Source organism: Geotrypetes seraphini, chromosome 11, assembly GCF_902459505.1.
Source record: "Geotrypetes seraphini chromosome 11, aGeoSer1.1, whole genome shotgun sequence".
NCBI lineage: Eukaryota > Metazoa > Chordata > Amphibia > Gymnophiona > Dermophiidae > Geotrypetes > Geotrypetes seraphini.
In genome coordinates this window covers 100,326,929-100,351,403 of record NC_047094.1, presented here as the reverse complement: position 1 = coordinate 100,351,403, position 24,475 = coordinate 100,326,929, and the positions used below count along the sequence as shown (strand labels likewise).

Sequence of the window (24,475 nt, the reverse complement as noted above, 5' to 3'; positions counted from 1 at the left end):
GCATATTACTCACACACTAGTACCCTCTGCACATTTTGCACACAATTCTGGCACTAGTCCAGAACTAATTGCTTCGAGCACCAGTATTAGTGTCTGAGCATCGGGACCTGCGAAAGCAGTGACTTATCTTTGCTCCCTGCAAATAAAAGGGGGAAGAACTCTACTGTAGGGATTCTCGACTCAGTCCTTGGATCCATCAAGCCATTTTGGTTTTCAGGATACCAACAATGAACTTATGTGAAAGAAATTTACATGTTCTGCCTCCATGACACTGTGTGGATAAGGGAAGGGTTCTATACTCGGTATTTCAGGTAAGAGCAGATGCTCTGTTTACCTAGTACAAAAAACCCTTGAGGGGCAATAAACTCAACTACTCTTGGCTGTTGAGTGACTAGAAATGACAAATGCAAATTTTGAAAAAGTCACTCTATAAAGTTAAAATGAAGAAGTAAATCATTGGCGAATATGTTATCTTGTTCATAGTTACTGAAACTACACCCTAAGTTCGAAACTGAATTTAAACTTAATGTCGGTTCCCTGAAGCAGTACCAAAACATGGCATGTCGGAACCAGTGAATTTTAAAGCTAAGTCTTATAAATTTCCGTACATTTTAAAGTCATCAATAGGAGATGTATAATTTATAGCTCTTAGCAGCTTGTGAAAGTACAATGAATGACCACTAGTAACAATTCAAACTCGTATTGAACATTGCGATGATTGGGTGGTAAGACGGTGGTAGCTGCCTTCATGTCTCTGAGCAGAGTTTGATTAGGTGTTCACATAAATTAAATTTTGGTTTATTCATTTTGACCTTATAGAGTGACTTTTTTCAAAATTTGCTGTTTACCTAGTAAGCTAAAGGAGAACAAATAGCAATTCTCGTAGCAGGAGCGTCACATTTTTTCCATATTTCCTATGCTTTTTCAGTCAATCTAAAAAGGTTTAATAATATACAACAGCTCTGACCCAGAAATGTTAAAGTCCAATCGCAAATGATTCCTTTATCTGGCACTCTCCCCTTCCCATTATGATATTTAGTCCAAGAGAAAGATGAGGCTATACAAAGTAACATAATAGATGACGACAGATAAAGACCCGAATGGTCCATTCAGTCTGCCCAACCTGATTCAATTTAAATTTTTTCTTCTTGGCTAGTTCTGGGCAAGAATCCAAATCTCTACCAGGTACCGTGCTTGGGTTCCTACTTCCGAAATCTCCGTTAAAACCTACTCCATCCCATCTAAATCCTCCCAGCCATTGAAGCCCTCTCCAGCCCATCCTCTCCCAAACGGCCATATACAGACACAGACCGTGCAAGTCTGCCCAGTACTGACCTTAGTTCAGTATACAGTATTTTGAAGCCATCTATCTTAAGCAAATGTTCAAAAAGCTGGCTGCTATGATGATGAATTGATTGGGGGTACTAAACCCAACTGAAACTCCCTGCACACAATGAGTTTGCTCAATATTGTGGATGCTCACATACCCAGAGGGCTGCCTCCTATGTTAATCACTGAGAAGACGACCCTCAGTAGATGTACATGTAGTCCTTTTAGGAAAACCATTTTTTTTAGCAGGATAATTTTCACTGTTTGCTATGCACTATCTGACTGCTTTTCTTGGCCTGAAGAAATGCAAAACTGTTTTTGACCAGGAGTTAATAAATCTGGACTTTAAACTATTGGGTCTGATTTGAAGAGTAATATTGCAGCATTGGCTGTGTTTTATGACTATTTTGGAATGTCCTCAATACCAGAATTGGTTGGAAGCCTCCAAGACCAGTTTATGAACCCCTGGTTTAGCCTAAATTAGGCTCATTGCCAGACTCCCAGCAGCTGGCTGTAGGTTTCACCAGGTAATCTGAATTTGTTTTAAGCACTATGGGACTGGTATAAAAATGCATTTGATCCAAATATCTAAATATCAGCCATCTCTATGTATACATTTCCTCCCTTTAAAAAACTTGTTTAGAGGTAAAGTTAAAGAAATACATAGTACATACTGGAACTCCCTGACCCTGCACGCTTTTTCTTTGTGGGGATTTATTTATTAATAAGGCACACCGCCCTGGCTGCTTTTCCTTTGGGTCTGGGTTGCATTCTAATGTAGAGGCTTGAGTTCTGTTCCCCACCTGAACAAACAGTCTGATCAGCTCAGTTCCGCTAAAAAACATAGAACCCTGTCAACAATAGAAGCAAGGCCAGGGGCAATGATATTAAGACTGTGCCTCCACTGTTACCAGTCATAGCCAGGTGATTCTGGTTAACGTGTGTGGAGAAGACCCCAGATGCCCCCACACATTGAACAAGAGGAGCCTGGTAGGAAGTGGGACGCTTGGCAGGCGTGTCAGGGCTAGAGCCATCTGTAGGCCTTTCACCAATAAAGAGGAGGGTGCGATCCTTGACATCTTGTTCAATTTTGAAAAGTTCATATTCAGTGTGAGGGAGCTGAATGCCTAAAACGATACATCCATTTGTTTGGGTTATGTCCTGCTCTGTCCCAATAGCCCAGGAGCCATTCTCTCCACAGGTACCTGGATCCGAAGAGTTTAGCATCAGCACTGTTGCCCTGTCCATTGGCGTGACCTTAGCCTTTGTCACCTTGAACTCCAGTTCTGTGCCACCTTTCACTTTGGAGGATGAGACCCCCTTGGTGTAGTGGCCAGATGCATAGATAGTGAAGGTTGGCTGGTTGCAGAGGGGGTCAGAGTAGTGCTGGTAATACCCCTCCCATGTCTGGTTGTTTCCATAAAATGTGAAATATCTTGTGAGGAAGAGCACCGCTGGCCGAGCTTCACAGTGGATGCTTGCCCACTTGCCACTTAGATGCAAAGGCAGCTCCGGTACCAAGGGTAAAATTGGTGGATGATGTTCATCGGCTTGGTATATGAGCCCACAAGCTGGACAGGGATGTAGATGGTGCTGTCAAGACAAGAGCATAAGATCCATTTCAGACAAAAAAAAAAAGGGACAACTATTATTCTGCCTTAAAAAAAAACCAACCACCCTTTTAACATTAATTCCTTAATCTTTGCTTCTTTAATTTTTATTAGGTTCCCAAAAGTTTCATCTTTCCCAACTACTTTCTTAGCTTTCATTTGGAAAGCTTTAAAATAATTTAGAACTTTTTTTTTTTTTTTGCTAGGGCCCCCTCTAATGACATGGGAAAATTATGCAGAACCCCTCAGTCTGCCTTTCCAGGGTGTGTGACAAAAGGAACTGAGGTACTCCTGTGGGGGTGGGAACGTATCAAGCGAGTTTCCATTATTTCCTATGGGGAAACTCGCTTTGATATACGAGTATTTTGGTTTACGAGCATGCTTCTGGAACGAATTATGCTCATAAACCAAGGTTCCACTGTACTTTTAAACTTTCTTACCCTCCATTTATATTTTCCTTGTATGTATCCTTTACTATACTCATTGTAGTTCTCCCTACTTCCCTTATGCATTGGTACGTCAGGTCCATTTGTGTTGGTTTTAGTTAATAATTAAGACCCCGTTTTTAATTGTAAATCGCTTTGAATTAATGATATTGTGATACATCAAAATTTTAATAAAACTTGAAACTTTTTTTTAATATACCGCAAAATGCCTTTCGGTTTGATGCGGTTACAGACATATAAGTAGAACAGGGGGGGGTGACCTGTCAATTGAGTGCAGGACAAAAGCGTTCTGACAATGACGCGCTGATAATCACATGCAGGACGTATGCGCACCGCCGGTTCCCGCTGCTTTATACCCGTTACGTTAGCGCTGTGAGAGGGGGCTTTTTTTTTCGCCAGCTGCGGTGGTAAGAACTCAGACGTTCATAGAATTCCTGTGAGTGTTGGAGTTTTTACCACCATGGCTGGCACTAAAAAAGCCTAATGCGATCTTATAAAAAAGGGGAGGGATAGTGTGATAATCGTACTCATCCCTAAATCAATATACTCTGAGCTCTGTGAGGAGATTACAGTGATGCATTCAAGTAGCAAAGTTTATGCTCTAGTCTTTGTGCTGAAACTGCTGCTTTTTAACACATTTATCAATGATTTAGAGATGGGAATATCTAGTGAGATGATTAATTTTGCTGATGACCCAAAATTGTTCAAGTTAAATTGCAAGAGTATTGGGAAAAATGACAAGAGGACCTTGGGAGACTGGGCGTCAAAATGGCAGATGACGTTTAATGTGAGCAAGTGCAAAGTGATACATGTTGGAAAGAAGAACCCAAAATAATAATAATAATAATTTATTTATATGCCGCTATAGTACATGATTCTAGGTTCTATGGTAGGGGTCACTGTCCAGGAAAAATATCTAGGTGTCTTCATTGAGGATATGTTGAAGCCCTCAGCTCCGTGGACAGCAGCAACTAAGAAATCAAATAGAAAGAATTATCAGGTAAGGAACGGAAAACAAAGATGAAAATGTTATAATGCCCTTGTATCGCTCTATGCTATGGCTGCACCTTGAATACTGTGCGGTTCTGGTCACCATATCTCAAAAAAGATCTAGCGGAATTAGGTTAGAGAAGGGCAACAAAAATGATAAAAGGAATGGGATGACGTCCCTATGAGGAAAGGCTAAAGTGGTTAGGACTCTTCAGCTTGGAGAAGAGACGGCTCAGGGGTGATAGTCTACTGAGTGGAGTCTACTGAGTGGAGTCTACTGAGTGGAGTAGAAAGGGTAGATGTGAAACGCTTGTTCACTCTTTCCAAAAATACTAGGCCTAGGGGACATATGATGAAACAACTAAGTAGTAGATTTAAAACAAACCGGAGAAAATATTTCTTCACACAAAGTGTAATTAAACTCTGGATTGGGATGAAATCATTTTAGCGATGTTTAAAAAAGGTTTGGATAATTTCTTAAAAGAGAAATCCATGGGCCATTATTGAAATGGCTTGGGGAAATCCACTGCTTATTCCTAGGATAAGCAGCATAAAATCTGTTTTACTATTTTTGATCTAGCTAGGTACCTGGGACCTGGATCGGTCACTGTTGCAAACAGCTTGATGGACCTTTTGTCTTATGTTCTTATATTCTGCATCAACCTGCACTAGTTCTATGTGATTTGCTAAGAATTACTATCTTAGCTTTATTCAGTAAAAGTTTAATAACACAATCCAAGATTGATTCAATTTTCTATATTGCCAAGTTTACACTTAAATTTTGGTCAGAAATTGATTTTATTTTCATTTTTTAATTTAAAGTATTACAGTATTTCTTAGATTTTTTTTCTGGTTGCTTGAGAGTTCTGGTTAATAGAGTTCCAGTTAACAGAGAGTCTACTGTATAATCCTCCAGGACCATTGCTTGACAAAATGTCTGTCTCCCCCCCCCCCCCCATTTTTTTTCCTTTTGAGTGCCTTGATTGCAGATTTGTAGCCTGCTTCTTAAGGGCAGTCATACTGCTTGCTTGCCCACTTGAACAGCTCTACTGTCTGGCCCTAGAAAGAAAGGTAAACCAAGTTCGGTGCATATGTATTCTGCCTAGCAAGTTACATAGAATTAACTGCCACTCTTTTCAGAAGAATTTAGAGATTGAATGTGGATTCCATGTGCTAGAAATGTCTTTCTCATGCCTATTGCTTGCTTTATTAAATCCTTGAGTTTCCAGTGCAAACACAAAAGAAACTGTGGAATTGATGATCCTGTCAGAAGGAATTGCTGCTTTTTATGGGGATGGGCGGGGACGGAGAGGATCATGGCGGGGATGGAGAGGATCCTGGCGGGGATGGGTGGGATTTCTGTCCCCGCGCAACTCTCTAGTTACTGCAGGTCTGTATTCTGAAATGCCTTTTCTACTCCAGCAGTTTCGGCTGCTGCCGTTGCCACCAATGCCAAATTCTGCTTCTAACACAGAGGCAGGAGCTGCCATTTTCTCTACTGGTGAAATTATGCCCAAAACTAGTAATCATTTTGAATTGCAGATGAGTTTTCAGCTGGTTTCATATGTTTCGCTAGCTACTGTCCCTGCTAGTACTTACCATTGCATTCTGTAGAGGGCGCTGGTATCCTGTGGGTCGATAATGCATTTGCTCCTTCTTCTCTGTGTGAATGTCGCCCAGAAAAAGCTCCTCTGACACTGTGCTTTCCTGCTGCTGGTACTTCCTCTCTAGCCGCACCAAGCTTAGCTCATGCATGGTAAAACCCATGGCAGCAGTGCAGTCTCGTCCAGCCTTGGCGCTTAATACTTCATGCAGTGTCCCTGGGACCCAGGCCCGGGTTGTCGGCATGAATCCGGGACAACTCTGATTCATCTGACTTGCAATTTCTTTCATGGTTTTCTCATTGTGGAACACGATGCCCACTTTCTGCAGGTAGTGCTCTGCTTCTGTGGCCCCTCGTGTGATCCAGGATGCCTGCCGGAGGCGGAGCCTCCCTTTAATCACCAGGGAGTAGGAGGGATCACGGCAATGCGGGTCTGTGTAATAGAACTGATGGGCTTTGAATAAGCGGTTGGGGTAGAAAGTGTAGAATCTGGTGAGGAACTCTGGCCCTGGGCGAACTTCGCACCTGCAACAGAGGAACGTATAGGCAAAGATGTATTAATACTATGTTCATTGTGTGATAGATATGGCATCCAGGTAAAATTAAAATGAAGCAATCGCCTAAAGCTAAAAGTGGCTCCTTCTCCACTATTACTTATGTGTGTGTTCATTTTATTCTTAGTGAAAATGTTAAGGTTTAAGGGTCCGTGTGTAGTGTACCCTGTCCCTTCTGAGACATATTGTAAAGATAATGTAGCAGCTGAAAGAGATGCAAATAAAGCCACAGATTCCATCACGGGCCCAATAGAAACAGATTCAGCCCTGGTGCTTCTCCAGCACTTTTGCAAACGTCACTAAATAAATTTGCAGGCATCAAACAGCTCTTGCATGGCTGGCTGAGTCTGTTCCATTTCTATTTGCTTAAGCTCCTTTCCGGAAGCGTTTATGTTGATAGAATAAGATTAGAGCTAGAATGTTTGGAGGAGGACCGTTGGACTCCATTGGGGAGGCATAATGGAGGGAGGGGATTTATTTCTTTCCTTCCTGTCCAGATTGGGTTTATTTATAATTGACTGTTGAAAAATGTCTGTTTCTTTTTTTTTTTTTTTTTGGTTATATCCACCACCGTTGCACCCCCTTAATTTTTTTCTGGAGACATCCACCGAGAGGTCAGACGTGAAAATTATCTTAAAAGTGAAGTGTTGTTGAACAGTAATTTATACCACTTTGGGGGAGTCTGCAGAAGTAAATTTGGACTGGGCCACATAGTGAGCTGAGCTGATGATTACATTGCACTCTGACTTATATTCCGCCAAAGCCCTTATGAGTTCATGGTGGATAAGAGGCTTAGTTCAAGGATAGCAAGCATTGTAAGAGAACCTTCATCCTTACCTTTCCCTGCTATATGCCTACCTACTGAACTGAATTGTCAACTGGATATCCAAACTCCGTTATTCTTATTCTGTTCCATGTTGCCTAAGCCTGTGGTCTCATGTGTGCTACGGTACTCTGTTTTCAAATGTCTAACTATCTGTCAACCAGCTGTGATTGTTCTCCTGTGACTCGTTCTGAGCTCTTATGGGAGGACAGGATAGACGACCAAACAAAGAATACTGGCAACAGGTAAAGTTCAGTTTTCATAATATACAAATTCTAGAGTCTTCAGTAACAGCAGTACAGACTCCAGACTCCACTACTTGTTACATTAGAGCAGGGGTAGGGAACTCCAGTCCTCGAGAGCCGTATTCCAGTCGGGTTTTCAGGATTTCCCCAATGAATATGCATTGAAAACAGTGCATGCAAATAGATCTCATGCATATTCATTGGGAAAATCCTGAAAACCTGACTGGAATACAGCTCTCGAGGACCGGAGTTCCCTACCCCTGCATTAGAGATTGCATAAAAACCAACCAAACATAGATTTCAAACCTTGCCATGTCAAAGCAGCACTAATGCATGAGACTCAGAACTAGAGAATGACACAGAGACAAGTTTTTCCCTGTTCCCACAGGTTTTGTCACTTTCACAGTCCATGTCCCATTCCTATAAGCCAGGGGTAGGGAATTCCAGTCCTCGAGACCTGTATTCCAGTCGGGTTTTCAGGATTTCCCCAATGAATATGCATGAGATCTATTTGCATGCACTGCTTTCAATGCACATTCATTGGGGAAATCCTGAAAACCCGACTGGAATACGGCTCTCGAGGACTGGAGTTCCCTACCCCTGCTATAAGCTCTGCCTTAACCGCACAAGCCTCGAACACTTATGGTTTTAAAATGTTTGAGGCTTGTGCAGATGAGGACAGAGCATTGGTGGAATGAGGCATTATGACAGGGGTGTCCCTCCTCGAGGGCCGGAATCCAGTCTGGTTTTCTGGATTTCCCCAATGAATATGCATTGAAAGCAGTGCATGCACATAGATCTCATGCAGATTCATTGGGGAAATCCTGAAAACCCGACTGGATTCCGGCCCTCGAGGACCGACTTCGACATCTGTGCATTATGACATCACAATCTGAGCTCTAGAATGTTGCTACTTAAGATTTTAAAGTGTTTGAGGCTTGTGCAGATGAGGGTGGAATTTGCAGGAATGGGGCAGGGAAAGGAAAAGAAACTTGCGGGGATGGAACGGGAAAATGAGTTCCCGTGGCAATGGGGAAAAATTTGTTCCCGTGTCACTCTTTACTCAGAATTTAAAAACATCAAATGCCCATACAACCTGTATTAATAAGAGAGAACAAGTCAGACTGCTAAAGATCTCTAGAGCAAAATAAACTCCAGTAAAATATCTACAATCTGTCATAGATGCAGAGCAAAGTCAAACTCTCAGCACACAGGACTCTATATTATACAGATGAGGTTCATCCAGCCCTGAAGACAAATGTAGGTGTCCTCTGCACCCCAACCCCCGCCAAATTCTACCTATTTAAAAAGTATGTACACTTCCTCCTCTGTATTTGTGAATTCCATATCTACAGATTTGGTTATTCACGATTTTTGACCCAAAAATAAATTTTAATTTTTCAGGCTTTTTTTTAGCCCTGCAAGCCCCCCCTTTAAGCCTTACCCGGTGGTCTAGCAAGTTTTCAGGCAGGAGCAATCTTCCCATGCTCCTGCTCTGTGCAGATCGCTCACAGGAAATGGCTCGAGAGACTATCGGAGCTCAATATATTTATGTGATGAATTAAATGCACAAGAGTGGTTTGAGTGGAATTTTGGGGAAATAAAAATTGTGTATGGTTGAAAATGAATTGCAATTGATATATAGCTCTTTGTGGTGTATAAAACAATGAATATGCATGAGATCTATTTGCATGCACTGCTTTCATTGTATGCTAATAGATCTCATGCATATTCATTGGGGAAATCCTGAAAACCCGACTGGCTGGGGGGTCCTCAGGACAGGGTTGAGAACCACTGCATTAGAGAGTTGGATGACCTTATTCAAATTAGAACTTGATATAGAAAAAAACCAAACCTACTTTTACCCCCTCTTCTATAAAGCCATGCTAGCAGCCCCAAAGCCCATAGAGATTTAAAGGGCTTCGGGGCTGTTGCCGTGCAGCAGCCGCTAGCATGGCTTCGTAGAAGAGGGGGTTAGTGGAGTGAGATATGTACCCCCACGGTGACTTGTATTACGATCAATAATGTTGAAAGTCCACTTTGAAACTTCTAGATGTAGATATAGATAAGTTTTGCTCTCTTCAGACCCAGTTTAGTAAGGTTGCTCAGAGGTCCTTTCTGATTATGCAAAATTTATGGCATGCCGGCAAATATTTTGAAGAAATTCAATTTCATTTGATAGCCCACTCTTTATTTCTGCGGATCTTAGTTTACTGCAATGTTTTGTATTTATACCGTTCTCTTGTTGCCATCAAACAACTACAAACAGTACAAAATACAGCTCTGAGGCTGATTTTTTTTTCCTTTTAAAAAAAATCAGATCATATTTCTACATTTTATGTAAAGCTTCACTGACTCCTTATTCAGGCAAGGATGCTGTTCAAATTTTGTTGTTTACTTTATAAAGTACTGTTTGGATAGGCCCGTCCTATCTGGTCACTCAGTTTGATTGGGGAAGGGTTTCTAGATCTTTGAGGTCAAAAGGATTATTTTCTTATCCCTCAATAAAAGGTAAAAAGCGATTGAAAATAGTAGAAGGTTTAATGGCCTACTGAGCAGCTAGATTGCACATGGAGATCTTAGAGATGTTACTGAATGCAACTGATTACTGAAACATATTTGTTGCAGAAATGTATACACTTTTAGATGACAGGTTTGTATTAGAGCTTGTAATTACTGTAATTCTTGGAAATGGCCAGGTTTGTTTGGTTTTTTTTTTTTATGCTGTGTGACCCACCTTGAAGCGCAAAGTATTGGCAGGCTAGAAATCAATAAATGTAATGTAACAATAACATAGTTGAAATCATAAAAAAATTAAATTCTGGAAAGGAAATTTTTCTGGGAAAAAATAAAATAAAAGCATTTGCTAAGTGCAGGTAAAGAGAAAGCACTGGCCTATAGATAATATAAAATCCATGAAGATAACACAATACACAAGTTATGTCTTAGGGACTACAGTCGGAGCTCAAATTCTCACCCTGTGGATACCCAGTGGCCTTCCAGCCTGGGTGGTAGCACACCTATGATCCTGGTTCCATCCTGTAGGTGGCGCAGCTGGTACTGACATGCTGGTTCCCAGTGCAGCTTCCCAGTGGCATGTGACTGGGTTTGGGATACAGGAACATCCCATATCTTACTTCCAGATACAAAAACTAAAATCCAGAAAGACAGTTTTAGAGTATGAACACTTGAATATTTTATTTTCATAGAGCTGAATGTAGCAGAACAGTCTCTTACATGTAGTAGCTACTGAATCAGTGTATTTATTTATCTAGGTTTTTCTTTTCATTTAATGCTTACCTTATGTACTGTATGTCATGAAAAAACATTTTGGATGTGTTTAAATATATGTTCTGCTCCCTGATATCTTTTGATTCTCATGCCAAAATATGATTTGGGAAAGAGTGGAATTATACGTACACGTCTGTTAATGAAAAACTGATTTACACTATAGAAGTTGACTCAACCAACGAAGCATTTTCTAAAGCAGTGAGAACAGTATCCTACGTGTTTTGTTAGCCAAGATTCTCCCAAGTACCACACAAGGGTGCACAAAGGGCCAGATTCTACAAATGGTGCCTTTGAAGTTAGACGCATCGATAGGTGGATAGGTTGACTAGGCATGCCAAACTTAGGCCCTCTTTTAAGCTGTGGTAGAGGTTTCTACCATGGCCCGGAGGGCTAAATACTCGGACGCTCCTAATAATTCTATGAGTGTCTGAGCATTTAGCACTCTGGGCCGCGGTAAAAACCTCTACTGTGGCTTAGTAAAAGGAGGGAAGGGTTAATTTTTAAATTAGCTTAATTGGCGCTGTTGATGAGTACAGAATAAAAGTGGAATTGTCCCAATCAGAATGGTGCACAAAAAAAATATGTCTTTCAACTCATCTGATAAATTCAAATGCCTTTATTCATCCAAAATTCATATAATGACTCATGCACATGTTTCGGCCTACTCAGCCTGCCTCAGGAGTCTAAAGTGTCCTCTGGTGTATAAAAATGATGCAAAAACGTGTTCCTCCTTCAGCCTCACAGAACAGCGGTATCCACACAGTGTTTTTTTCAACCTCTGCCGGGCTGAATTTTGGCGGTGGAGTTTTTCGCTTAAGGCTTTTGTACGCACTTGAGTGGGTCTTTGTACCCCCTCTTCTGAGCTTATTACCTCACACTGAGGGCCTCTGTGTTCACTATTAATATGTTTTATATCACTTTTCTATCACTGTGGTATTAAGGGGTCCCTTTTATCAAGTTGCGGTAGGGGGTTTAACACGCGTAATACCGCACATTAAACCGCCTGCTGCGCTAGCCGCTAACGCCTGCACTGAGCAGGTGTTAGTTTTATAGCCAGCTGCGGGGGTTAGCACCTGATAAAATGTCGGACGCGCTAACCCTGCTAGCGTAGCTTGATAAAAGGAGCCCTAAGTGTTCCGAGTACAGAAAGTTTTTACCCCAATCCTGTCTTTTTTTCCCAATAAGCATATATTTGTTTTCTTTGAAACATCGTTGAAAGCCATGAGCAAGCAGAATCATCTGCTGGGGCTGGTGGTAGACAGCACCTTCTTTGGAGTCAGTGCTGTTTAACTTCTGTACGTTTTGGGGCTAATTCTGTAAGCGGCGCCTGCCCCAGCAGGCACCTAGAAATGGGCACCTGCCATGTGTCAATCACAGCCAGTTGTTGCTTATAGAATTGCGGTTAGTTAGATGCTGGAAATGTAGGCCAGGGTTTTACAAGCTGATATTTCCCACACTTAGGGCTAGATTCACAAAGCAAATACTTTGCGACCCCGCTCCCATTCACTAACCTTACGCCCGATCTGATTCCTGCCCGATCCGATCTGCGTGTGCAAATGAGGGGGAATTGCATGCAAATATAGGAAGGAAGTGATTCACAAAAGAAAACTTCAGGAACTCCAACTGGGCTAGCCAATCAAAAGAAGCGACTGCTGGGGACCAGTCGCTCACCGCCTATCTGACTGTTCTCTCTGCCTGAAATCCCAGCCCTGCAGCCCTGAAACTATCCAAAAAGCGCCCATTTCTCTGCCGCTCTCCTCTCTTCTGCCATGCTGCCCTGCTTTCTTCTCCCCTTGCCTCTCTGCCCTATTCCGCCATGCCGCCCTGCTCTCTTCAGCCATGCCCCGCTGCGAGCCTGTGTTTTTAACCCGCGGGTTAAAAGCGGGCCTGCACTTCTCCCCACCAGCCCCGGCTGATCTCCACGTCATTTGCAGGGTAAGAGGCGATCGGAAGATCGGCATGTGATGGGGCAGGCATGTCGGCATTCCCTGTTACAAGTACAGGCAGCCTCGTATTGTGTGCTCGTCTGCAAATATTTTCACCATGATGATTATGAAGATAGCGTATAGCCTCCTCGATTCCCCCCCTCCCCCCCATGCTTGTGCTGAAAGCCAACGCAAGCGTGGACCATCTACAGAAAAATAAGATGGTCTGCGCATGCATCCTGATCACTCTGTAGTGATCCGTCCAGTGACTGTGTGGGCGTGCTTCCGAGTGCAATAATTTGCATGAGGAGACTTGCTGGATCGATCGCCCGAGAAGCCTTGTAAACGGATCGGCCACAGATCAGCCGGCAAAGGTAGGCTTCATGAATCTAGACCTTAGGGTCCTTGCAGACTGATGTCTAGCGGTGCCTATTGACGCCAAAGTTTCCAAGTTTATTTGTCATCTGATATACTGTCTATCAAAGAATAACTAAACGGTTTACAATAATAATATTATAATAAAAAATAAAAACAATGCCAATTAGAAAATAAAATTGCTGGGGTTAACGAACCAAGCTATACTTACTGAGTCCAATGGGAAGGGGGGGGAGGGAATAAAAAATACATTGAGTTAGAAAAGAAAAGAAAAAGGAGGAAAGAGGGGGAAGGAGAAGACAGTAGGAGTCTGGTACTGGCCCCTAAATGTGTCTATAAAATTTCGACTGATGCATAAAACATTAACCTTGATATTTAAAGCTTTACATTTAGGTATACCTGACTATTTATCAAAGATTCTGGTATCATATAAACCTGTGTCTCTCAAACATTTTGAGTTCTGGCACACTAAACGGAGCAAATGTTTCTCATGGCACATTTTAATCGAAATTATAAAATTGCAAAACCAACAAAAAATTAAATTTGAAGGTTACTTATTTAAAGTTCTTTAAGCTATGTATGGGTAATGTAAGGGTGAGCGTCGCCTCTTCCCTACCCCCCTTCCTCAACCCCGCTTTTCACGCAAGCTCCCCCTTCCCTTTCCCCATACCTTTGTAACTTCTCTGGCATTAGCAGCATGCCCACGTCGGTGTCGGCTCGTCCTTTGATGTCACTTCCTAGGTGCAGGTTCCGGAAGAGATGTCAGAGAGAGCGCCGATGCCGACACGGGCAGCAACCTCGCACCAGGGAAGTAAAAAAGGTACAGAAGGGCACATACACGTGACACGGAGAGGATAGGAGTGGAGAGGAGGAGGGGTGCCATGCCTTTAGGAAAACCGTACCCAGAATGGACCATGCCCCCCCCCACCCCGCATCCACTTACTACGTCACTGGGTAATTGTAACAACGGTGACACTAAAGCAGGTAGAATAGAATTGCTGATCAATGCGATGGATGTGCTTGTTTTTGAGTGCAAATTAACTCATAACGCAGCTCGATAAGTCGACAAGCAAACACGCTTTCGTCATCCACTATCTACAGTCGTTCTCTCTTTTTAAATTTAATTTCGCTGGGAGCTGAAAATCCAAGTTCGCTAAAATAAGATGATCCAAATGGGAACAAAGCCTTGATTGCTTTGTTGCTTAAGTCAGGGTAACTACTGCATGAAAAATAAAAATAAAATTGCTTGCCATTAGTTTTCAAGGACCAATCAAGAATGAAGCATGTCTGGGCGGTTGTATTTTTATGCACACAGACGCTCATAACATTGAGTTTCTTGCGTAAGCGACATATATATCATCTATTCTATTTATGAAGGGAATTTTTTAAATTACCATATTTTTCGCTCCATAAGATGCACTTTTTCCACCCCCATAAAGCAAATACACCTCTCCCCCCCCCGCTGGCGTTCTAATGCTGCTTATCCCCCCCCCCCCCCCGGCTGCTGGTGTTGCTCACTGCCCTCTTACCCGCTTGTAGCCACAGGAAAGGAAGAGAAGGGCCGCTGGCATGCAATCGTGCCCACAAGTCTTCCCCCAAAGTCAATTCGGACGTTGGAATTGACGTTGGGGGAAGGCATGTGGGCCCGATTGCACGCCACCAGCCCTTTCCTTCGTGGAGTTGTGGCAGCAGTGGGCGAGCGGCGGACCAGGGAGGAGGAATCAGCGCAGCAGGGAGTAAGGCAGGAAGGCTTCGGTGTGGGAGGGAGGCAAACTTCGGTACGGCAGGGAGGGAGGGAGGACAAAGGCTGGAAGGCAGTGAGGGGGAGGGGCCACAAACTCGGGACATAAGAAGGAGGGAGGGAGGGAATAGAAAAAGACAATTGTTGGGCCGAAGGAAGGAAAGAAAGATCTAGTGCAACCAGAAATCACCAGACAACAAAGGTAGGATTTCAATTTAGTTATCAAAATCTGTCTGCTGCAGTATATTTGTCTATTTTTCTAGGGGGCTGGGTTCAGAGGCACAATTTGGTTCAGAATATTTTTTTCTTGGTTTTTCCTCCTCTAAATCTAGGGTGTGTCTTATGGTCAGGTACGTCTTATGGAGCGAAAAATAAGGTAAAGTAAAATTCTGGAATCTCTCGTGGCACACCCGGAATCTCTTTGGGGCACACCAGTTTGAGAGACACTGATTTAAACCAATTAGAACCCTATGTTCTTCCAGCACTCAGCAGTTGTCCTTACCATCACTTCACTTAGCGTGGCTAACTTAAACACGGAATGCTGCATTTTTTGCTTCTGCGCCATATTTATGGAATTCTCGTCCTATAGGTCTGCGTATTGAACTTTCTTGCACTAAATTTAGAGGCCTTTTGAAAACCTATCTTTTTTGTTTAGCATACCCTTAGAAGACTATTATTCTTACTGTAATAAGATCTTTTGGATTGGAGCTTAGGGAAGGATTCCAGACTGCAGCTTTGTAAGTTTTATATTTTAATTTTTTAATGGGGGGGCTATATTTGTTTAATCTTTGTGTAGATTTTTATCTTTTCTTTTGTTAATGGAGTCCTTTTCTTTGAGTTTAAAATTGTAAACCGCTCTGCTGTTATTGCAAAGGGCAGTGTATATGTACTAATAAATGCAAGCACTTCTGGGCTTTGGCGTTACTAGTCACTGTTAAGTGCCATATATCTATTGGGCTGTTATTGAGTGAGAGTTCCCAAGAAAGGGACTTGGGAGTAATAGTGGACATGACAATGAAGCCATCAGCACAATGCGCAGCGGCTGCTAAGAAAGCAAATAGAATGCTAGGAATAATCAAGAAGGGTATTACATAAGTTGACCATTTATTTTTTTCATCAAAAGGGGACATCTATTAATTCTCAGTCCCGCCCCCCAATCCCGCCCTAGCCCCGCCCCCAATCCCACCCCCAATTTCTTCCATTCATTTTTCATGTACACATAATATCTTCATATTAATTCATAATGGTAACCTTAAAATTAAAAAAAACTACAAAGCACACTATACCCAGAGAAAATGTTAATTATCATTTATATTTGGGGGGTTTCAAAGATGTCAAGGCAAATGACTTTAAAATACGCAATGTCACGTCAGTAACTATAGAAAAATAGATAAATAAAGTGCAAAATATAGACAGCAGATATAAATTCTCAAAACTGACATTTTGATAACTAAATTGAAAATAAAATAATTTTTCCTACCTTTGCTGTCTGGTGATTTCATGAGTCTCTTATTGCATTTCCTTCTGACTGTGCATCCTTTCTTTCATTTCTTTCTTTCTGCACTCAGAACCAACAATTGTCCCTTTCTATTCCCTCCCTCCTTCCTTCCTATGTCCTCAGTGCCTCCTTCCTATGTCCTTAGTGCCCCTTCCTATGTCCTTAGTGCCCCCAGTGCCCCTTCCTATATCCTTAGTGTCCTCGGTTCCTCCTTCCTATGTCCCCATCACTGCCTTCCAGTCTTTGTCTCCACCCCCTCCCCTATGCTCTGGCATCTCTCTCTTCTCCTTTCCTTCCTTCCTTCCCACTCCACCCCATGGTCTGGCATCTCTATCTCCTTCCGATCTCTCTCCTCTCCTTCCATTATCTGGCATCTCTTCTTCCTTTCTCTCCTTCCTTCCTCCTGGTCTGGCATCTGTCTCCTCCCCCTCCCCCCATATACCCTGACATCTTTCCCCCCTCCATGGTCTGGTAGCTCCTTTCCTTTCCCTCTTTCCCATGGTCTTGGCATCTCTTTCCTCTCCTCTCCCTTCCCTGGTCTTCCTTTTCCCCTCTCTCTTCCCAGTTGGGTGCAGCAGCAGCACTTCTCTTCCCCTATCCCCTCCCCAATTGGGTGCAGTAGCAGCTTTTCTCTTCCCCTCTCCCCCCCTTGGGTGCAGCAGCAGCAGCTTTTCTCTTCCTCGGGTGCAGCAGCTTTTCTCTTCCCCCCTTCCCCCTTGAGTGCAGCAGCAGCAGCAGCTTTTCTATTCCCCCCTAACCCCCTTGGGTGCAGTAGCAGCAGCTCTTCTCTTCCCCTCCCCCCTTGGGTGCATCAGCAGCAGCTTTTCTATTCCCCCCTCCCCCCCTTGGGTGCAGCAGCATCATTTCTCTTCCCATCCCTCCCATCGGCAGAGTCACAAGCTTCCCTCCATCGCTGACCTATCTTCCATAGGTCAGCAATGGATGGAAGCTTACAACTTGCTTCGGGCCTTCCTCGTTGCCGGGTCCTGCCTTCGCGGAAACAGAAAGTAGGCAGGAGTCAGACCCGGCAGCGAGGAAGGCCTGAAGCAAGTTGTAAGCTTCCCTCCGTCGCTGCCCGTAGTGAACTCCTACTCCGAGGCTCTAATGTGTGCTTGCCGGCTTCCCTTCTCTTCTCCTCCCCCTGGGACGTAACTTCTGGTTTCAGAGGGAAGAGAGGGGAAGCTGGCACGCACACGTTAGAGCCCAGAGCGTGGGTTCAGTTTGCATGCTGAAGTCAGCCCGGGAAGGAGCATCGGCGGCAGCAGCAGGATTAGCCAGGTGCGGAGAACACTGCAGGGGTTTGGCACTGGACCGATCGTCCCCTTGTCCCCGCGCACAGCTTCGGGACGTTGTCCCTGAAAATGGGACATTTCAGCATCCCGAAGTGGTGGCTCGGGACAACGGGTTACAGTCGGTCCAATAACGGGACTGTCCCGTTGAAAATGGAACGTATGGTCACCTTAGTATTACAAGCAGAACGAAATAAGTTATCCTGCTGTTGTATCGGGCGATGGTGTGCCCGCATCTGGAGTACTGCGTCCAATATTGGTTGTCGTACCTAAAGAAGGATATGGCGATACTCGAGAGGGTTCAGAAGAGAGCGACGCGTTTGATAAAAGATATGGAAACCCTTTCATACGCTGAAAGATTGGAGAGATGGGGTTTTCTTTGCTGGAGAAGCAGAGACTTAGAGGGGACATGATAGAGACTTACAAGATCATAAAGGGCATAGAGAAAGTGGAGAGGGACAGATTCTTCAAACTTTCGACAACTACAAGAACGAGAGGGCATTCCGAAAAATTAAAAGGAGACAGATTCAGAACCAATACTAGGAAGTTCTTCACCCAACGGGTGGTGAACATCTGGAACGTGCTTCCAGAGGAAGTGATAGGACAGGGTACAGTATTGGAGTTCAAGAAGGGATTGGACAATTTTCTGAAGGAAAAGAGGATAGAAGGGTATAGATAGAGGGCTAGTATACAGGTCCTGGACCTGATGGGCCTCAGGTCTGACCCAACAGAGGCATGGCTTATGTTCTTATGTTCACCAGTCCCAGAGGGCGCCTTGTGCCATCTGAGTTTTTAATTGTTTTTTAATGTGCAACCACTTATCGCACCACTTAAATCCAATTAAAACCTGCCATTGCCTAACTTTTGGCGACTGTTTTCAAAATCCAGCCCTTTGTGCACCCATGTGTGGAACATGGGAGAATCCCAAATAATGGTCAATGATACTGAACTGCAGGTAAGCAACTAGGAAAACATATGTAATTCTAAACATAATAAACTCCATTTTGCATAGGACATCTGGGTAGGGATTGGATGTTCATAATTTCCAAGTATTTTTCAAAAGGAGATGCTGGAAAAAATAAATATAAGGAAAAATAAATATATAATAAAATATATAAGGAAATACAGTATAAGGAAAAATAAATATAAGGATACTGGCAAATAAATGTACAGAGGGAGCATCAATTTCATAATCTACTGTACATGTTCCAAAAAAGAGAGACTTCAAAGTTGATCAGCCAACTATGGTCAAATTAGTGACTGATCAAGCATTCAAAGTCCATCCAAACCCCAAACCCAGTCAATCTTAAAGTATAATAATGTATTGAAGGAAGATAAGATAAATGGGCTTTCTCAATAAGATTTGACAACGGAATGTTGTAATCCTTTTTAAGAGAATGGTACCTTGACCCTGAAGAAGATTATTTTGAAATGTGAATTCATGTCAGGAGAGGTGGCCAACGCAATTAATTCTTTCTCAAGATAAGTCTTTATTATAATACTAAGGGCTCCTTTTACAAAGGTGCGTTAGGGCCTTAATGCGCGGAATAGCACGTGCTAAAATGCTGCACGCGATAGCCGCTACCGCCTCCTCTTGAGCAGGTGGTAGTTTTTTAGGTAGTGCATGCTATAGCTAAAAACGCTAGCACACCTTTGTACAAGGAGCCCTAATGAATGAAAATTAATAAGATAAGTATCAAGATAAAGTATTATTATAATAAAGACTAATTATTATACTATTATATATATTACTAGCTGATGCCCCGGAGTTGCACGGGTATTTAATTATAGCAATAACACTGTAAATGGATTCAAATAAAGATACTTTATAGTGGTGAATGAAATTATTTTTTTACAGCTTTATAAAAAGTACAATATTCAAATTATAATGTGAAATATTTGACAAAATGAATACAATACAACTAACACAAAACTTGATTATAAACAACATTTTTAGTTTCACTTCCAGGAGCAAGAACATATACACTCTTGGGTGAACCCACCCTTGAGCAAGCAACATAGAGTTGTCCATGGGAAAAACAGGGGGATCTTAAATCCACTCCACAGTATGTAATAGTCTGTCCTTGTGATTTGTTGATTGTGATAGAGAATGCAAGTCTCACTGGAATTTGCAATCTCTTAAACTGAAAAGGAAGATCTGTTGGAATAAGTGGTATCTGCGGGATAAATACGGTTTCACCTTGTCCCTTTCCGGTTAAGATAGTCGCTTCAATTACATTGGACAGTAACCTCTTTACACAAAGCCTTGTGCCATTGCAAAGTTTTGGTGGGTCAAGGTTGCTAAGTAAAATAACTGGAGATCCCACAGCTTTTTACATTTTTTCCATTGACATGAATGGGTGAAATATGATTTTCTGTTTGTAGCTCCGCCCATGTGTGCAGGTGGGCCGCAAGACCCCAGAACATATCACCCCAGGTAGTGAGGGATCTGCATACCAAGTTTCGTTCAAATCGGTCCCACAGCTTTTTACATTTTTTCCATTGACTTGAATGGGTGAAATCTGATTTTCTGTTTGTAGCTCCGCCCACGTGTGCAGGTGGGCCGCGAGTACCCCAGAACATATCACCCCAGGTAGTGAGGGATCTGCATACCAATTTTCGTTCAAATCGGTCCCACAGCTTTTTACATTTTTTCCATTGACTTGAATGTGTGAAATCTGATTTTCTGTTTGTAGCTCTGCCCACGTGTGCAGGTGGGCCGCGAGACCCCCAGAACATATCACCCCAGGTAGTGAGGGATCTGCATACCAAGTTTCGTTCAAATCGGTCAAGCCGTTTTTGCGTGATCGCGGCCCATACACACACACATACATACACACATACCTCCGATTTTATATATATATAGATATTATAATTTATTATTATTATAATACTTTGTCTAAAGATAAGTCTTTATTATAATAATAATGAATTAAAAATTAATAAGTGGGATCAATAAAGAAATTGTCTGTTTGAACAAGACACGGAATGAAGCTACGGGGGGACAAGTTCAGGACAAATATCAGGAAGTTCTGCTTCACGCAGATAGTGATTGACACCTGGAGGTTATTGCGGAATCAACCGTCCTAGGTTTCAAAAGCAAACTAGATGCACATCTCCTTATGAGAGGCATAGAAGGATATGGGGTGACTAAAAATTACACGGAATTAGAACAGAGTTTTGAGCTGCATTATATTCCCTGACACAGCCTCGTGTGAGGCGAAACAAGGACTTGTTGGAATTTAAAAGAGGACATGGTTTGTGAAAGGTTCATCCAGACGTTTTCATCTATGGCGTGTTCTCGACCATGTTTCCAAAGCTAAGTTAATTGTTTTGTTTTTTCTTTTCCTGTGCACAGTGATGGGTTTTTTCACCCTTTGATAAATTCATTTCAGTGGTGGTGGAGTTTTTTGCCTATGATAAGAAATGAAGCAGTATTGAATGTTTATAAAGTTTTGATTATGGACTGCTGTTAATTTGAATTTTGAGGCTTTTTCTCCACCTTTTATGTGAAATGCTTATCGGGAGTGTTTAGTCCACCTCTGGCGAGTAATATATATAACTTCTGAATTTTTTGATTTAGTTATTACTCTGGTTTTTTTCTTGTGACTAAAAATTATGCCAGGTGTACACCTGGCAGGGCCTCCGTGTGTGTGGATCGCTGGACTTGATGGACTGAAGGTCTGATCCGGAGATGGCACTTCTTATGTTCTTACTAGTCTTTAAGCCCGTTACATTAACGGATGCTAGAGCAGATGTCTGTCTGTTTTGTTTTCTTTGTCTCTCTCTCTTTGGACGCTGTCTGTCTGTCATTCGTTCTGTCTGTGGCTCTCCCTGGCCCCCTTTGTCTGTTTGTCTTTCTCCGTGGCCCCCTTCTGTCTCCCCCCCAAAGCAAACCAAGATTGCTCCCTACCCCCCAGCAACCCCTCCCCCCTAAAGAAAAGCAAGTTTGTTCCCTGGCCCCCTTTCCCTCTCCCCCACCCCAACTTCCCTGTGCAGCAGCAGCATTTCCCTCCCCTCCCCCCCACCCCACTACCCTGTGCAGCAGCAGCATTTCCCTCCCACCCTTCCCTATGCAGCCGCAGCATTTCCCTCCCCCCTCCATTTCCCTCCATCCTCCATTTCCCTGTGCAGCAGCATTTCCCTCCCCTCCCCCCACCCCACTTCTCTTTGCAGCAGCATGTTTGTTTCTGGCCGGCTCCCTTACCCTTTCAGCGCACAACAACCAACCTTCCTCTTCCCCGGACCCGATCTCCACACTTCCGCCCCTGTACTGTGGAACACGTGAAGCGTCCAGCAGGTTGGGCAGTGCCCCATACCGCCACCTCAGCCAGCGACCAGATGCGGTACCGCGGGGTCGGCAGCCCATAGGCTCAACTGTAAGGCGGTCATCGCCGGGCGCCATTGAAAGACCTGCACAGTCAAGCGCCTCCAGCCACCACACATGCCTCCAGCTAGCGTAGGTGCCGTGAGGACTGGCACAGAAGCACACCTCACGGCGCCAGGAATCACGAAGTTTCAAGAGCACATGCGCGCTCTAGGGTTTTATTATTATAGATAGTGTAAGTTCTTCAAATCATCTGAGGTCCCACAGGGAATAAATTATACCAAAAAGAGAGAAGCAAGACCCGGGTTTTTAAATAAGTGTAAGTGCCAATGTTGAAATATATACTTAAATTTGTTGCCACTTAAATGGATATGTGCCAGATTTCACAAAATTGCATGCATAAGAGGATCCAGTTAAGGGGCCAAGAGAAATCCTTTGTTAATTTTGAATTTTTGAAGAAGTGTTGAGCTGTCACAGATTTAAGCATAATCCAACCCATCCCCATCACTCATTTCCACCTCATCCAATGGAGCAGCTGAAAATGTCAATAAGAAAACATTTAAAAATATACATTTCAAATTTCAAAATAGGAAATATATGTACAGTATATGTTTTGGGGCCACACTGAACATTTTATGAATCTTTATGTCTGTTCATGTAAATAATCACATTCTAAAATCAGCATTTAGAGATGCTTTTTTTGTTGTTGTGGTTTTTTTCTCTTCCATAGTTCTGTATTTAGAAGGAGCTCCTTTTATTTTCTACAAATGGTATCCCAATTGTAGGCAGGCCTATGGAGAAGTGTACAGCTACCTAGGTCCACCTAAGACTACTTCCAGGCCAAGCCACACCTACGCCTAGCCTTAGGCGAGCTTAGGCAGGTTTGTGCACCTCCCTAGGCGGCCTGCCTCGGGAGATTTTTTTTAGAAAACATGCATCCCAATTGGCTGGTTAGGCAGCAGTTGGCCACCTACAATCAGGACGCTGATTATAGAATCCAGGCCTGATTCTATAAAACTTAGGTGCCCATTACAGAATCATGCTTAGATCACCTAAGTGTTGCACCTTTCCCTTCCGCAGAAAGTCATTTTCAATTATCGGCACTTGGATGTCTCGGCTATAAGAACGTCCAAGTGATGACTTAGGCTGGTTTTTGGATGTTTCAAAGTTTTGATTATGAGCCTCAAAGTGACTGAAATAACCTAATTCTGACTACTTATAACTCACCTGCTTTTATTTGTTTTGAATATACTACTTAACATTTCTATAGTGCTGTTAGATGTACACAGCTTTAGACATTAAAACATTCAAGAGACAGTTCCTGCATGGTAGAGCTTACAATCTAATCAAACACCCAAACAGGACAAGTAGGGGGTTAGGGAGTTTCTCAGGCACTGGGTATACTGACTCAGGCAGTCTGTTCCAGGTGTATGGTGCAGCAAGAGAGAAGGAACATACCATAGTTTGAAGTTGGCAGTAGAGGAGAAGGGTACAGATAAGAGAGACTTGGCCAATGAACAGACTTCCCAGGGAGGAATATAAGACAGAGATAAGAGATTCATCTAAATATAAACATATCCTAGAAGCTACTATTCCAAAGTAAGTAAAAAAGTTTTATTAAGTATTTTAAATATATTTCAAAAGGATGTATTAAAGCGAATGAAAAAAAAATGACAATACAACATCTCAAAACAATGCATCACGTCCACATTATGTCATAGCTCTAAAGCAAAAAGTGTAACAAGAAACTCATTCTAATCAAAGAAAAAAGTGTGATATATATCCTAAATATTTAAACCCACTATACCAGTGGTCTCAAATTTGCGGCCCGGGGGCCACACACGGCCCGCCAGGTACTATTTTGAGGCCCTTGGTATGTTTATCATAATCACAAAAGTAAAATAAAACAAAGCCAAAAGGAAAGATTTATAAACTATAAAGCGTTTTACCTCATGCAAAATTGTCATTTCTTTAATAATCCATTAACTATTTTTTCTGAGGCCATCCAAGTACCTACAAATCCAAAATGTGGCCTTGCAAAGGGTTTGAGACCACTGCGCTACATGACATTACATTACATTAGAGATTTCTATTCCGCGGATTACAAAAGAGATAAAAAACGGAGGGTTACAATGGAAAACATTTGTCCTTTCTAGAGAGGTAAAGAGTAGGTTATGTAGTTTCTATGTGGCGGGAAGAGGGAGGGGGAAAGGACGGTAAGTTTGAAGTTAGGGCTGTTTGAGGAATTTCTTGAAGAATGTAGTTTTTATTTCTTTTCTGAAGTTATGGCTGTTTCAGGAATTTCTTGAAGAGCGTATAGTTTTTATTTCTTTCTGAACGTCTTGTAGTCTGGTGTCGTTATCAGTAAATTGGAGATTTGGTTATCTAATTTAGCTGCTTGAGTGGCCAGGAGGCCATCGTATAGTTTT

General features: G+C 42.7%; 1 protein-coding gene across 1 annotated transcript in view; it reads right to left on the bottom strand.

The window, feature by feature from the left end:
• Nucleotides 1-1,221: 1,221 nt before the first annotated feature.
• APCDD1L (APC down-regulated 1 like) overlaps nucleotides 1,222-24,475 on the bottom strand; it is a 70,051-nt gene continuing 46,797 nt past the window's right edge. Inside the window, exons 2-4 of the mRNA XM_033962852.1 lie at nucleotides 10,578-10,752; nucleotides 5,975-6,503; nucleotides 1,222-2,922 (exon numbers count right to left, since the gene is read on the bottom strand). Coding sequence (XP_033818743.1) covers nucleotides 2,164-2,922; nucleotides 5,975-6,503; nucleotides 10,578-10,752 — 1,463 coding nt within the window. The 3' untranslated portion in view covers nucleotides 1,222-2,163. The remainder of the gene's footprint in view (nucleotides 2,923-5,974; nucleotides 6,504-10,577; nucleotides 10,753-24,475) is intronic.